The 16,146-nt window shown below is 32.2% G+C and overlaps 1 protein-coding gene across 4 annotated transcripts in view; it reads left to right on the top strand.

Annotated features, from left to right (window-relative positions):
• Positions 1–15,426, top strand: part of LOC105194752 (glycoprotein 3-alpha-L-fucosyltransferase A) — a 36,783-nt gene extending 21,357 nt beyond the window's left edge. For 2 of the 4 annotated variants that reach the window (XM_026131308.2, XM_039445987.1), the window contains exons 2-8: positions 1,684–1,922; positions 3,156–3,245; positions 4,493–4,681; positions 5,614–5,838; positions 6,334–6,522; positions 7,211–7,446; positions 8,135–8,477. In XM_026131308.2, coding sequence (XP_025987093.1) covers positions 1,758–1,922; positions 3,156–3,245; positions 4,493–4,681; positions 5,614–5,838; positions 6,334–6,522; positions 7,211–7,446; positions 8,135–8,477 — 1,437 coding nt within the window. In that variant the 5' untranslated portion in view covers positions 1,684–1,757. Of the gene's footprint in view, positions 1–1,683; positions 1,923–3,155; positions 3,246–4,492; positions 4,682–5,613; positions 5,839–6,333; positions 6,523–7,210; positions 7,447–8,134 lie in introns of those variants that run through there. The other 2 variants (XM_039445991.1, XM_039445999.1) reach the window with 2 other exon arrangements.
• Positions 15,427–16,146: the final 720 nt, after the last annotated feature.

Genomic DNA, 16,146 nt, shown 5'->3' with positions numbered 1-16,146 from the left:
GTATCGATCGTATTAATTCAAAATTTTATCTGTTTTCTTTTTTTGTAAATTACTCTAATTTCTGTTCGACAATTATCATTAATTAATATGATGCTGTTGTTTATTAAATAATATTAATCATAATTTTCTGAATTATATAATAGTAAACTTGTTTATGTACAAAATTGTTCACATTACATATTAATAAATTAAAGTTAAATGAACTTTTGCATACTCAGATTTTATATAATTTGTAAAAACAATAGCATTTAATTTTCCCGAGTGCTTTAAATAAATTTTTTTTTTTAATTAAATCGTATTATGTCAAAAAACGTGAAATAAGGAAGTAATTTAGAATCTGTGTCATATATCTTCGTATATTCGTCTTGTGCACGGAAATGAAACATATCATATCCCGGAAAACAAATATACGTACAAAAAAATTATAAAATAAAATGCTAAATTTTATCGTCCTGTTCTATTTTTGCATTTTATTGCATGTATCTACTACATGTATACATACAATTTTTTACTATATATGTATATATTATTTTATTGTATCGACATTGTTCTTCATTTCTTTATCTTTTTCTTTATTTTGCACAAGAGAGCTATCGGATGTTTTAAAAAGTAGAAAAGGTCATCAACGAAAAGGGCATTAAGAGAAAATTTAATCAATTTATCGATTAATGATTACAACTAAGAATTTTGTCCTTGATTATAACGAACGATTAAAACTTTTTAAATAGTTGCCTTGAGCATTAATTAATTAAATATTTAATTGATAAAATAAAAATTGTTAAAATAAATTGTTATATATAATTGCAATTAATTCAATCAATTGATTGAAAATAATTAACTACTGCTAATGACAAATTGTTAATTATTAATCATTAGTTTTAGTAACTGACTTATAGCATTAATAATTGAACAATATTGATTCGTATCATAAATAAAAGAATTTGTTAATTAATATCTATTTAAATATTTTTTTGAGATGACAAATACATTTTTAAAATTTTTAAAAATTATAAATATAATTTTGAAAATATAATATTTGATTACAAAAAATTAATGATTAACAATTAATTATTTTTTAACCAATAGTATTTAATTAATTTCAATCAAAAAAATCAATTGCGATTGTGCTTAATTTTTAATTTATTACTTTAATTAAGCAAAAATGTATTCGATTAATTATATAAAATCGTTTGGCAATTAATTTTATTAATTGATTACGCTAATTATAATTGTATATTTGATATTTTAGTCAATTATTTTAGTTAATAAAAAAATTAATATCTAACACAATATTAATAAGATATATTAAAAAATCTTTGAATTAGTTTGTGAGATTTGTTAATGTTATCGTCAGCAAATTAATTCGCAAACTATCTTTCAGTATACTCTCTAAATTGGAATCAATGAAATCTTACCGTGTTATAATTATCCATGACTGTTCACTGTCAGTTATTCCGATTAAGAGAAGCAGTACTTTCACTGATTAGAATCAATGTATTATCACTAAAAGTGAATATATTACTAACTGATAAGTATAGCACTGAAATCAAACTGTTCACTGTCTGTCAGTGGATAATACACGGATTCCGATTTAGAAAGTATATTATCCTATGAGTGTTCTTTCCGGATTATTTGCGAAGATCGATCGTTATCTCATTCGTCCTTGGTTGACTTCCGTTACAGCGTAGCCGAATGTCGTGGAGTGAAGTGGCGCATGGCTAGATAAGGGTCTCGCCCGACTTAGGGAACCGGGCGGTATGGGTTTGCCGCGTTTCTCCCTGAAGAGATACTTTTTCTACGTGCTATGTCTAACGGGCACGTTGCTCGTCCTGCTAAATCTCCTGCAGGACGAGATATGGCACAGCATGCGGCCGCATCCCGGCCAGCCGCAGTCCGTTCGAGCTATTGGAGACGGACCGAAGGTACGTGTTAAATTATTAATTGTCCTAGATTAATCGATGTGAAAGTCATTTATTATCTAATCATGCACATAGAGAAAATTCTATAATAAATGGCATAAAAAATAATCGTTTTTTTTACAACAATCTGTTTTGTAAGTTTGGAATATAATAGTAACATTATTATATATATATATACATATATATATATATATATATATATATATATATATATATATATATATATATATATCAATTACATCTTATTAATAAAAATTAGAACAAAAAATATTTGTTTTCAGTCTTTGTTTATCTCAAAAGCAACCAAAGGATATTTTTTAAAAATAAAAGCGTTCTTGCGAACATTAACAATCAAACGTTGTAAATTTTAAAAATTAAAAATTTTTGTGGATAAAATTTTTATAAATATAGAAACTTGTAAAACGTTTAATTAGTCACATTCTTATCAAAAAATTGTTGTGCTAATATTGTAATTTTAACCTGAAATGTAAAAGAATATGTAACTATGTTAAAGGCAGATATTCAGATTAATGGAAAGTTCTTTTCATTTTATGTGACATTTGTTTCTATTTTAAATAATATATTTATAACGATTGCAGCATTTCTTCTTGAAAATTAAAAAAAGCAGTTTTTTTTTAAATAACAAAACACAATGTTTTTGAATAAAATTGTGATTTAATAATAAAAATAAATTAATAAGTAAAATAGTAAAAATAAGAAAAGTAATTAATAAAAATACGGCTTGTTTATTACCATATATTCCATGTATATTGTAATTTTTTCTATGAGAGATAGAAAATATTCCTCTATGTAGTTCATAGTTCGTTTATTTATAACTGCAGTTATTTCTGCAGCATCAGGTGTAATTGCAGATCGATATTGTTTTGGATGAAAACTGAGAGGATAAGAGTAAGTCATTAAATATTACCTCGATATCGTACAGACATGATATTCGTTGATTGTATTTAATATCTAATCATGTTTGTCAATCTAAAAATTAGATAAAAGTACAATTAATCAGTGTATTTTTTATTATCGTAATATTTGTGATTATATAAAGGCAAATAGAATTTTTTTTTAATTATTGTAATCTACTGCGATCGTTCGACACTAGATATACTTGTATTTACTGCATCTTTTGATGCAATGGGAGAGAGAAAAGGAGGTGTACCAAGCGGTATAAATGGCTGGAAAATGAATCATGGCTAAAAGTATAAAAATTAATTTCGCTCGCAGATGAAACCCGATTGGCCTTTGAAATCGAAGAAGCCGACGATGCGAGTATTACGCACTCGGGAGCGAGTGAAGAAAAGACTTTCGTCCGAGGTACGGTCAATTGTAGTGTCGATTAATTCTAAAACGACATGTACACGGAAAAAACATTCCGAAAAGAAAACAAATTCCTATACAAGTTTTTCGCATTCTTTGATTATGTGTTGATTAAAAAATTCCCATGATCAAAATACAATTAAATAATTTATAAATGTATGAACACATATTATTACGGATTATTCCCACGAAATCTTGTTTGATATTGTTACTTTTTCCGTGTGTCGTTTTGCTTGTTTTTGCGCCTTAAAAAAAAAATACGGTGCGTATGCTTGCTTTTCGAACTTAGTGGCTTCCTCTTTTTCGACTGGGCTTTTAAAGCACTAATGCTATCATTTATGGCCAAATATACAACGAAGAGGATTCTTATGTTCCGAACAAAATAATAAATAATAGTTTTTATGAGCTTCACAGCGATCGCAAATTTCGTAATTTTAAATAAAAATATATTTATTTTAAGTTTCAACGTTTCAGACGCAGTTATTAGACATGTTGTAAAATTCAACAAATATTATTTGAAATATCATTATAGTTTGTTTAATATTTATTTTGCTAGATACTTGACGCTGGAGTAATAGCAAAATTATACGGATAATTAATGTTTCAAATCGTGATCTCAGTTAGAGATTCCTGTATCATGGTATGCGTTAGAATGGCTTAATAGTCTAGTTGCCTGTATAGTATTTTTAACTTACTTTTTCTAATTATTTATATTTGAGACAAGAAAGTTTTGTATTGACATTTTCTTTCACTCATATATTGTTCATATAAATTCATACATCAAGATAAAAAACTTTTGTGTTTGCCCATTCCTAATATTAAGCTTAGAAACTTAAAAATTATCACTTAATTAATCGCATGAATTTTTATATTTGCTGATAGAAACAATATATAGAACGACATGTATTAAGAAAAACTTAAACCGATGAACTAAATTTGACAAGTAATATAATAGAACTTATTAAAGAATTATATCTAACTTTGGATTAATTTCAGCAAGACTCAAACTACATGCGATTATTTAAGTATTTTAGATGACAGAAAAGTAATCGATTCACTATCGTAAATATCATCATCAATACTACATTCACTATAAAATATTTTGAATGGGATATTATTTATAAACTTGTAGTATAAGAACAGTCTATAGTTCACGGTACTGTCTTTTTAGTTGCAGCAAGGAATGACAATTTCATATAAAGATTATTTTTCGTTCATTTATACATTGTTTTTTTCATTCGAAGGCATTGAATACAAATGGAACCGCGAGTTTGGGCGAAAACTCGATAGATCTGGATCCATCAAAAAGGCCTTGGTATATGAAAGGAGGAACCAGAAGACCTTATCCAGCGATAAGAACTCGCAGTACTGGTCGAAGATTGGCTCAATTGTGGCCGGAGGAAGATGCTTACGATGATCGTGTGACTAATCAGGTAATTCTGGCAATTGTACAAGAATTTGTGAAATTACGTATATTTAAGATTTAATAAATATAAATATAAATAGGAATGTGTATATATGTATTTATATATGTGTATATATATATATGATTAGCTATATTGTTAATTATTAATTATGTAAATTTAATTTTACATGTAAGTCACATATAAATCAAGCATTTTCTATAAATTTTAAATATACTGCTATTTTAATCAATATAAACTTAATTTTCTTTGACAAAACCGTCAAAGTAACAAAATGTTATTGCGTTAAATAATTTTTATTTAATTTTATTAAATTATGACGCGTTCTGATTATTATGTCACTGAATTGTTATACATCACTCATTTTTTTATTTCTCAGCAAAATATTGAGAAAATTGAAATTTCCGTGATTTTATCACTTTTATAATTGACAATGACGAATGTTAACTTCATAAAAAATATTCAACTTACAAAAGAATGTAGGAGTTTTACGTCGGCTTTTATATAATAATTTTCGTAGTGATATCAAATAATGTATATCGGGCAACTTACACCCACGGTAATTGATTCTGTCCTTGGAAAATTTTTCAAACTGAGAAATCGCTATCTTTCTACATACTTATAGTTCATGATTAATGTAACGATAAGCTCTAGTCGTTACATTACCATAATCATGAATTGCGAGTATGTAGAACAATGATGATTTCTCAGTTTGGAAATTTTTCGGAAGGACAGGATTAATTACCGTGGTTATAGGTTGAATATTAAAAGTTAAAAAATATAATTATAGGTAAATACAGTTCGTATTTATTTATACAATTAGTATAAATAATAATTACGAAAAAGAGATGGCTCTTTCTATAATTTAATCGATCGAGCGATTCGATTGAGCGATTCTACACAGTAAACGTAGTATGCTAATATCATAAATAATTTTGCAGCTAATGTTCGTGCCACCTGATTACAATAGAACAGGCGGTGAACTTTCATTGAAGAAGATAATGATTCCTCACGGGATGGCCGAAGCCAAAGTCGGTCCTGACATATTCTTCCAGCAACGCTGTCCCGTGAATACTTGCACGATCGTTCGCGACAATCCGGACGACGCCGATCTCATTCTATTTAAGGATTACATCACGCACGTGGGACGAAGGTCTTACAATCAGGTATCGGATGCGTCGACAAGTAATATTAATTTTTGTGACCCGAAAAAATTATGCCGCCTTTACTCGGCAATTGACGCGCCGTCAAACTTTGGCAAAAGCTCTTTACTTGATTTTTTAACAGCAACTAAATGTTTTGTATAACAAATATTTTATATGACAACAAATTTAGTTGATTCTGCGAAATACATGTAAATAAAAAATTATTTGTTTATATGAACTAAATAATTTTGCTCGATACAAACAATTTAATTACTGTGCAGTTTTACAAACCGTTAATTAATGTAAACAAATTATTTAGTTAATATAAATAAATATTTATTTAAATATACTTTGCAATTAAATTTTTTGTTATATAAAATAAAATATTTTGATATTAAAAAAATGTTTCGACTAAACAACTTTTGCTAACGACATTACATTTTTTTCTAATGTATTATGCTTAATGTAAATGAGGATTTATTGGTTTTCTAATGAAAATTATGCAATTTTTGGCAGGTGTGGATGCTGTATTTTTTAGAATGTCCTTATCACACGCAAAGCGTAAAGAACGCCTTTGTCAATTGGACTGCCACATATCGGCGTGACAGCGACATAGTGGCACCTTATGAAAGGTGGCAATATTATGATTCCAGTGTTACACAGATTCCACAAACGTTTAATTACGCAGCAAACAAAACGAAAAAGGTAAAACAATTCATCTTAAAAAATTTGAATAAATATTTTAGTTTGTTTGTAAATTCAAAGATAAGTTCTGAGCAGAGACAAGTTTGTATTTGGAATTATATATATTTTTCAAAGAAATAACTTTAATTTATGTAATATTAAAAAGCATACGAAAATGTAAAAACGAACATAATTGAACAAAATTTTGATAAGAAATTTCGTTCTTACATCTTTTGTTTTTATGTATTTTATCTTGAATGAATTTCTATTTAAAAAATTTGTCTAATAATAACTTTATAGACACATATTTTATATAAAGTTAATAGTTTCGAGAAATTTAAATTTTGATTAATATTTGAAAAATATATAAGCAAAAATAATATTTATTTAATAACAAAATAAAAGTATTTATTTTTCAATGTGATCAATATTATCGTATTAATTTTCCTCGAGAAATAAAAACATTTTCAGAAATTTAATTCATATTTAAACAGAAATCAAGTGCACCAAAGTAAAGTGCATAAAGATGAAAGGTATAAGAATTTCTTAAAAACACTTTCTTCAATTGCGTGTATTATATTACATTTTCGTAAACGCTTGTACTTTTCGGTCGCGTCGCTGCTCGAGCACTCTATTCTTGTTCTTGCCGAGCACAGAGTAAACACTACACACGTGACACTCGCCCTCTTCTGCATTGCTGTTTAATCAGGTCGCCTGGTTCGTTTCCAACTGCCATCCCCGAAATCAGCGCATGCATTATGCCAGGGAACTCTCGAAATACATCCAAGTAGACATTTACGGTGCGTGCGGCAGCCTACGCTGTCCGCGGTCCCAGTCGCAAACATGCTTCGACATGCTCGATGAGGACTACAAGTTCTATCTCGCGTTCGAGAATTCCAACTGCAAAGACTACATCACGGAGAAGTTCTTCGTTAACGGACTCGGGTATGTGCGGTGATATTTATTGCTTTCCCTCTTTCCCTCCTGTCCCTCCCTTTCTCACCGTCTTATCCTCTCACTCTCATTCTCTCCTTAGCCCACGCAATCCATGCAGAGAACCGCGGTGTTTCAGATGCCAACAGCGAATGTAAGTTGACCGACCTAATATGCGCGATCATTTCACCCAGAGGTCGGTAACCTTTGCCAGCTTGCGCGGTATCTCGGATAATGCGGTCGTGTGCCAACTCGCGTTACTTGCTCTTCCCCACTCGCGTAATGCGATAGAAACGCGTGTTGCTCGCGTAATATTACTTAATAGCGATTTCGGCTGGGGCGCACCGGTGTGCCACTTTACCGGTGGCACACAAACTGGCTCTGACTATTTTCTCAGGTCCGCTTTGTGTATATACACTCAATATGCACTTATGAGGTGTATCGAGCCCAGACCAACACACGGTACCATTGAAGAACTGCATTATTTGACTAGCCAAACACAAAAGTTGCACCGACACCTGAAACGTGCAACCGGTGTATCCTAGCCAAAATCGCTATAAAATCCCAAACTAAATATGATCGCATCAATTCGCGAGCGACGTGAAACGTGCAACGTAATACAATCGCTTTTCTTCTCTTGCAACTGTAAGTAATTATCATTTCTTGTCTAATCATGGATGTTTTTTCCTCGAATGTGCAGGCACAACGTTTTGCCCATCGTGATGGGCGCCCATCCGACAGATTACGCGCACAGCGCGCCATATCGCTCCTACATTCACGTGGACGAATTCGAGTCGCCGAAGGAGCTCGCCGAGTATCTGCATCGGCTGGATCGCGACGACGAGTTGTACAACTCGTACTTTCGCTGGAAGGGCACCGGCGAGTTCATCAACACGTACTTCTGGTGTCGGGTGTGTGCCATGCTGCACGACGACCGTCCGCCAAAGTATTACAAGGACGTGAACGAGTGGTGGCGAGGGGACGGCGTGTGCACGACCACTTCATGGAGGGAACACGACCTCGGACATTTACAAAACACCTGAAGAGGCAAAATCGCCCCGGGAATACGTTTAAAGGGCTCTTCCGGCGGCCACGGGGAGTTCCGTGCGTGCGTGCGTCCGCCCACGACACGTTGCTCAATTTCTACAAACGATTCCGATTCTTCCAAAACAGAACATTGTTTGAGTCTAACTGACAGGCAGCCGGAAGTTTCAGAGAAACGTATATTAAGCATCTAAGTGGGTTGCTCGAAGCGGATCGCGACCGATCGAAGATGCTAGATCGATCGCAAAGTTCCGACGAGAACGAAAAGTTCCGATCTCGCACGATCTCGTTTCGCGAACGCTCGAGCCGCTCTGGAGAAGGTATTAATAAGATCCTCGCCGGCGAAGGCATCACGCGATTTTTCATCACTCGACTGCTTTCAGGGGCACTCGAAAAGTTACGACTCGGATACGAAGCTTCGCGTCGTTGCGTAAATGAAATACGAAATGGTTTTCGCTTGATCGGCAATCGAGATAAATGGATAAACGGCGAGGCAGAGAAATCTTTCAAGGTCTAAATGAGAATGCTAGTTTGCGAGGAGGATCGCACGCGAATTTTTTCAAGGAGGGCAATCTGTGTGCCTAATTGTCGAATCTTCCAAAACAATGTTTCTATACACTCTTTTTTCGGACGCTAAACAGAGAATCGAGGCGAGAAATGATTTTATGAGGATAATCACGACAAACTCCTGCTCTCTAAATCGGAATCAGTGTATTATTCACCGGAAGACAGTGACTAGTCTGATTTCAGTGCTATATTTATAATTATATTAACGATTCGATGACGCGTGGCTCCGTGTGAAAACGGTCGACTCAACAAGCCCCGGATTCGATTGTCGTATATATATTTTTCAAGACTGCGTTAGAACCTGGAGACCTGGGAATGTACCTGGCCTAAGGGACTAGAGCTGTATTAAGATCTAAGAAGCTAGGGCTGTTCAAGCCTAAGAACTTAGGTCTATGTCAAGCTTAAAAGAAACCTAGGAGGTCTGTTAAACCCAGGGCTCCTATCAAGGTTTGGATTAAGCATAAACGTATTCTTCTGATAAGCATATTCTTCTTTGACAACCTTTGGATTTCCGGTTCGTGTGATGAATCGCAATGGTTTAGGAAGAAAACTTAGCGGGAGTCACAGAAATTATTTATATCTAGGTGACGTCTGGGAACTGATGTAGTTCTACCCGCTTCCATTACTATACTATTATTACTGCTATTTGCTACTACTACTACTATTACTACTACTACTACTGTAACTATATCAATTAGTGATATATGGTTTTCTTTCAGTGATAATAGACTGATTTCGATCAATGAGAGTATCCCCTCGGAATCATTGAAAAACAGTGACTGATAATTACAATTATAATTATAACACTGCAAATTAGTAAGATTTCACTGATTCAGATTTAGAGTGAGAGGTCATTTTACTTATTATCATAGCGGAATTCATTTAAAATTTTGCGATGTACATAGAAATTGAGGAAAAATTCCAGTAGGCGTACGAAAGGCACCGTAAAATAATGCAATACGTATCACGAGAATAAAGTGCAATATGCGTTTGTCCCAGAGGGTCCGATTCTTACTGCATATTTAGTAGTGAACTGCCTATAATCCTAAGTTGCATGGGTAATTTAAAAAGTACATACAAAATGCATTCGAAAAGAAGAATTAGGATCACGTTTGCTATTAAATGTGCAATGGGAGTATACGGGTTAGTATGTGTGTATGGGATGACTCAGAATGATCACCGGATGATCTTCGAACTACATGTACTAAAGGACCAATTACGAAAGTAGTGATTTAAAAAAAAGCATTAATCAGCATTGAAAATTATGATGTTAATTAGTAATAAAAATTAAGCATATCTAATTAAATTAGTCTTTGACTATAAATAAATAATAAAATGTCATTTTCTTCAATTAATTTGATTTTGATTAAATCAAATTTTTTATTTTATACAAATTTAAAGTGAAACTTAATTATGTCAGTAATTATAACGTTAAAAAGTAAAATCATACCAAAAACTTTGTTGGGAATCATTTACAAATTTATCTCGAGAACGGTAGTTGGAAGGACAATCGGTGGAGAGATATTTAAAACATGCTAGATAAATAATTACAATCTGGTAAATGAGAGAAAATGAACTGCAAGGTTTGCGCGTAACTTAATCCTAGAACGCTAACGTCATTGAATAATATATTTATTTGTAATATAATGTTATAATTTAATGATGTTTATAATATTTATAATATTTACTGATATTTATAATCTAGACTTTTATAAACCCAAATAACCTTATTATTTATTAAAGAGGAAAGAAAGAATAAAAGCATGTTATCAAATTCAGTCTGCAAGCTACACATCAAATTTATGTACGATAATGTTCTAGGATTAAAAAAAAAAAAAAAAAACAGTGACGTCTACAATCGAATGTTGTAAATTATGTATTGCTTAGTAAAGCAATTTGTGAGCTTTTGTCGAAGAGAAAAAGAAGGTTCGTAGTCGTGTAGTTGCTTTTTGTAGAGTGAGAATTACTGTTCAGTATTTAATTATTAGTGTTCTTTCTTGCGAATTCTGCGAGGGGATCTTATCATTGTATACGTTGTAGACAAAAAAATTCATGTGCATTCAGATTACGTGTAAAAATTTTACTTTTCCGCGACAATAATTATATACAATAGTATATAATTTCCTATATATTATACTTACACATTTGTGTACTCCCACTTGTAAAATTGGCAGAGTGCAGGATTTGTAATAGGATTGATGAGGTTCTTGGATGTAATTAGCACAAGAGTTATTGTATATTTAAAAAATAACTTGCATTTATATTTTTGTTAAAAAAAAATGTATGTATTTATATATTTTGCGAAACACACAAAGTGCATTTATTTTTGAGCTACGTAATATTTATGGAGCATACAAAGAATATTGCTCACGCAATAACATCACGTGAGTTTAAGAAATATTTAAGGGTCTTTGAGTGCACACGAATTTTGTTATTTAATAAGTCGTTTCGTCGATGTTCGCAGAATCTAGTCAAGAAGAAGCTCAGTGAAGTATTTTCGAATATAATTTATATTGGAACCATAAGTTCGTTCGGTTTTGTCACTAAATTGTGCACTCCGATGTTCTTCTATCTATTAATTCTAAATAAAAAAAAAAGAATGACATTTCAACGCACATTAGATAAATTGCAAACAATTCAATACGATTCTTTTGGCAGCAGTTTAAAAATGGAAATAATGTGTTTTATCTGTATGTACTTTTTTTATTCCTATCGTAAAGACAATACACGGTAAACTTAAAAATATATATATACGGAGAGAGGATGTCGTAATCGAATTATGTGTTAGAAATGGTTTATCAAATTTCGTTTACGAGAAATGGATCACCATACAGAGAAGCTCAACATTGGAAAAACTGTTGCGAAGCATTTACTTATTTGTTATTTTGCTTTTGATTTTCATTCAAGAAACCAAACGAACTTCTGATTCCACTGAATAATAGTATTATATACAGCAAGTACCTGTTTCAAGTAATTCCTATTATATTTGTTCTTTTTAATTGAATTGTTCTTAAAATGAATCAATTGTTTGTGCACAGCACGTATCGTCGTACACGACGTAATCATGTTCACTTCGGCTAGTGTCAATTCGAAAACAACGACTTGCGGTTTGAACACTAGTCTAGCTCAAACGTAGCTCAAACTTGGACAAATTTGGTCCAGAGAAAAGACAGAGGCACCGAAAAAAACGAAAGCGAAGCGCAAAATATATATTTGAAACGCACGAAATGTAAACACACACACGTAAAATTACAATTTAGTCACCTCGAGGCAAGTTTTAACCACCGATCTCGAACGGTTCCTACATTATGAACTACTCACAGTGCGCACAAGCAGTAACTAGATATTTAGATAAATAACTAATTAAATGATTAGTCGAAGTCGACTATACAAATTGACACCGAAAAGATGCGCATATCTCGAATATTTGTATAATTGTTTCCTTTTTTTATAGTTGCATTCATAGTCCAAGTTAAATTTACGTAAATAAGTTCTCTCTATTTTAAATAGATATATTACATTTTAAAGATTATTTTAATATTGATTAATGTGCTTTAATAAAAGTTACTTAAATTAATTACGTAAATCGGGATTTAATCAGCTGCACGCGAAAAGGCTGTATTCGTATCTGATATTATAATGTTAAGTTGAAAATTTATTGTTTATGTTATATAAATCTGTCAGATGTCTTTTTGTAAATACGTAACTTGGTATTCCCGTTAATTTGTACACGTTTTTGACATCAATCAAAAACGCAGCAGAACAGCGAACTCTGGCTGTAACGAAGTTTCTTAATTGCATTGTTAGGTTTATTAGCGATTGGTGCTGCCTGTAACGATTGGTGCTGCTGTACGACGTATATAAGATGTGTGTACGTCGACGACGAACTCCTGATTCAAGCGGCCAGTGTAGACCCAAATATAAGTACCAAACCTTAGATTTATGTGTAGACAGCGAAAAGAGCGCGAGAGAATAACGCACGCTCGATGTCGAGATATATCTATGGCGAAATATGTGATAAATGTTTTTTGAGCATACCGTCGATGTTAGATTCCCTCAATGTGCGCAAATCATAGGACGACAATCGAGAAATTGCTAAAACTAAATAACTGTTATTTCGTAACGAATGGGTGAAAGGGAATTAATTAAATGCAGAGGAAACTCGTCATTTTTATTAGCACATAATGTAAAAAATATTTAATAAACATATAAAAATAAATATAAAAATTTTTAACAGGAGATTTCAATTGATGATATAAAGAATTTCAATAAATATTTACCTGGAATTTTTTGGAAAGACATAATTACAATTATTAATGTTAAAAAATGTATTTAATTGTCTTTGAAAACACATCTCGGTTACTGCGATTATCTGAATTCTTGGTGCTTTTTTATAATATTTTTTTTTATAAGTTTACATATTGTACTCCTGCAGGAAAAATGACACACGAGTCGAAAATTTTCAAATTTCGTAGGTATTATGTGTGGATTGTATTTTAAATGCATTAGCCTTTAATCAGGAAAAACGATCCGAATTAAAATAAAATACAAAAAAACCAGAGTGACACAAATCGAAAGGGATAGTTTTTAGAGGTCTAACATAACATTATAATAAAATTAATATATCTATATTAATATTTATTTTTAGAGAATTTGAAATAAGCAATTTGTAAATTATTTAACTTTTGTTTAATACTACCGTAGATAATTAATTTTAAAATAAGCAATTTCCTTTTTTCTCCCAATCAAAGTCTATTTTTGATTTGTCACTTTTCTTGCAGAGATGCGATGTATAATTTTTCTTTTGTATTATATTCTAACAAAAGTAAGGCATTTCTTTTAGAGTATATAGTGTTTAATTTATTTCATTCACTCTCTCAAATACATTACAAAATAACGATTTAATTTCAGCAATTTCTCCATTATCACTCTGTATTACAACCGTTTCTAAAGCGACACAACTCGATCAATATTTTTGTCCGCCCCAAATTCAACGATAGATACGAGATGTTATTACTTATTCTCTCGGCGATTGCCCGTTGTCAGTCCCTAGATAGCACGACGATTTGTAAATAGTAGCGTGTACGAAGGTCATGATACTCCCGTAATGTAAAGAGAAAGAAACACGTCACCGCATGTAACATTGAATATGTCGATCGTCGTAGATAATAAGGCTACGCGCGAGACAGTATTCGCCTCGGCGAAACGTGAAATCGGTTCAAGTTCAATCGCAGCTTCGAAATAGGTGTTATTATTCCGTACGTAATGTCGGAAAATCGATATCGAAGTCTGAGAATGTATTCAACCCATATATTCCCACGTATTCAATGCACAATGCTGCGCGACCCGACTTTGCGTTCGAAATCGTAGTCTTGACGCGTACGGTTAAACGATATTTTGAAATCAATTGTTCCGACGCGTCGCGACGTAACGATTATTTGGACCGATCTCACGTATCGATTTCGGAATCAAGTACTATTTCGCACAGCTCTAGTAGATAATGCATTTGAATCAATACTGAAAATTTGTAGATAAAAACGTGACAGATAACGTGGCTCGTTTTGGACGCAGACGCGCCCAAATTTATTATTATTATTTTTTTTTAATCGAACGTCGTGCCTGCTCTCAACGAGCCACGATTAGTGCCATAATGTCGTAAGATCGTAAAAAATTAATCAAAAATCGTGTCATTGTCTTAACGTCCATGCACACATCAATTTTCCGTAGTCAAACGCGGCGGAAAATTCACGCATTGGTTCCACATAATTTTTCAGATTTACATTTGCGCATGTGAAAATTAATTATTACACGGAAAGAGTAATTTTGCTAAAGTATTTAAAAGTTTAGTTGGATACAGATCTGAAAATAATTTTGTTCGGCCATCAAAATAATTATTGTTGGACTCCCAAACTGATTGCTAGAATGTTAAAAGTTTTTTACAGCTCTGCTCATCACGTTTGAACATCCGTCATAATTATTTTGATGGTCCAATAAAATTATTCTCAGGTCCTTATCCAGCTGAATGTTTAGATACTTTGGCAAAATCGTTCTTTCCATACGTGAAAACTCGTCGAAAAGCAATCGCTCGTAACGTTTCGTTGACAGAGTCAAATTTATCTACAAAGGTTTACGTACGGTACTTATTTTTTTACGCGATGAGTCCCATTTCGTAAAGAGGCTCATTCCGTGGCTTATTTTTTCTCTAATGATATCGATATTTCTCCAAAATGTCCGACGGAATCCGCCGTGGTTTTCGTAATTTTTCAAACTTGCGGTGTCCTACTGAGCGCAGCAATATTAAGTTTCATGTGTTCATACAGTCTACATCTAGGTTTTTGCGCATTCCTGACCTAAGAAATAAAAAACGAATACTATTCTTAATTTTATTGATTTTTCTCAAATTCCCAGCGTCCCTCTCTGCAAATGCGAATTATCAAAACAGGTAATGGGTTTTTACTTCTTCATCTCAGGGCTGCAAAATTACGACTGAAATGCACGAACTATATGTACCATTACGTATGGCAGATCATGCATAACTTCTAGAGAGATACGCAGTGTCTGTAAAAATTCCATTCATAATGAAAGACAGTAAAACAGTACAGAACATTGGCTGGCAGAATAACGCAAAAACTCGAAAAATAATACGAGAGTGTTATTACATATACAAAACATGAAAAACATAGAAAATTTGAAGCAGACGCGGCAGCTTACAATTGCTGTTAAAGCCGTAACAGTTACAAACATTAATTATCGTAAATATCTATGAAAATCTGAAATAGTATTTGATCAGAAAAGCAATTTTTGAGTTGGATCCTTACGTTAAAATAACTTTTCAAAGTTTGCATGTTATCGTTGAGTATCAACCTAATATTAAATATATCAGTCTTTCTATGAAAATATTAATTTTCGTAATTATAATTAATTGTGAGTAGCAGTATACTCTTTTAGTTTAGAAGATATAAAATTACGCGAATATATAAAGAATTTGATCACGTTTTAAAACGTTGATGTGAAAGATAAATGACAGCCATCCGAAAAAAAGCACACACGGGAAGTCATTTATTTATAAATAAATATAAATTCAAAAGTTACACACATACA

Source organism: Solenopsis invicta, chromosome 1 (assembly GCF_016802725.1).
Source record: "Solenopsis invicta isolate M01_SB chromosome 1, UNIL_Sinv_3.0, whole genome shotgun sequence".
Lineage (NCBI taxonomy): Eukaryota > Metazoa > Arthropoda > Insecta > Hymenoptera > Formicidae > Solenopsis > Solenopsis invicta.
Note: the sequence above shows the minus strand (reverse complement) of the source record. Positions and strands in the feature narration are given on the sequence as shown.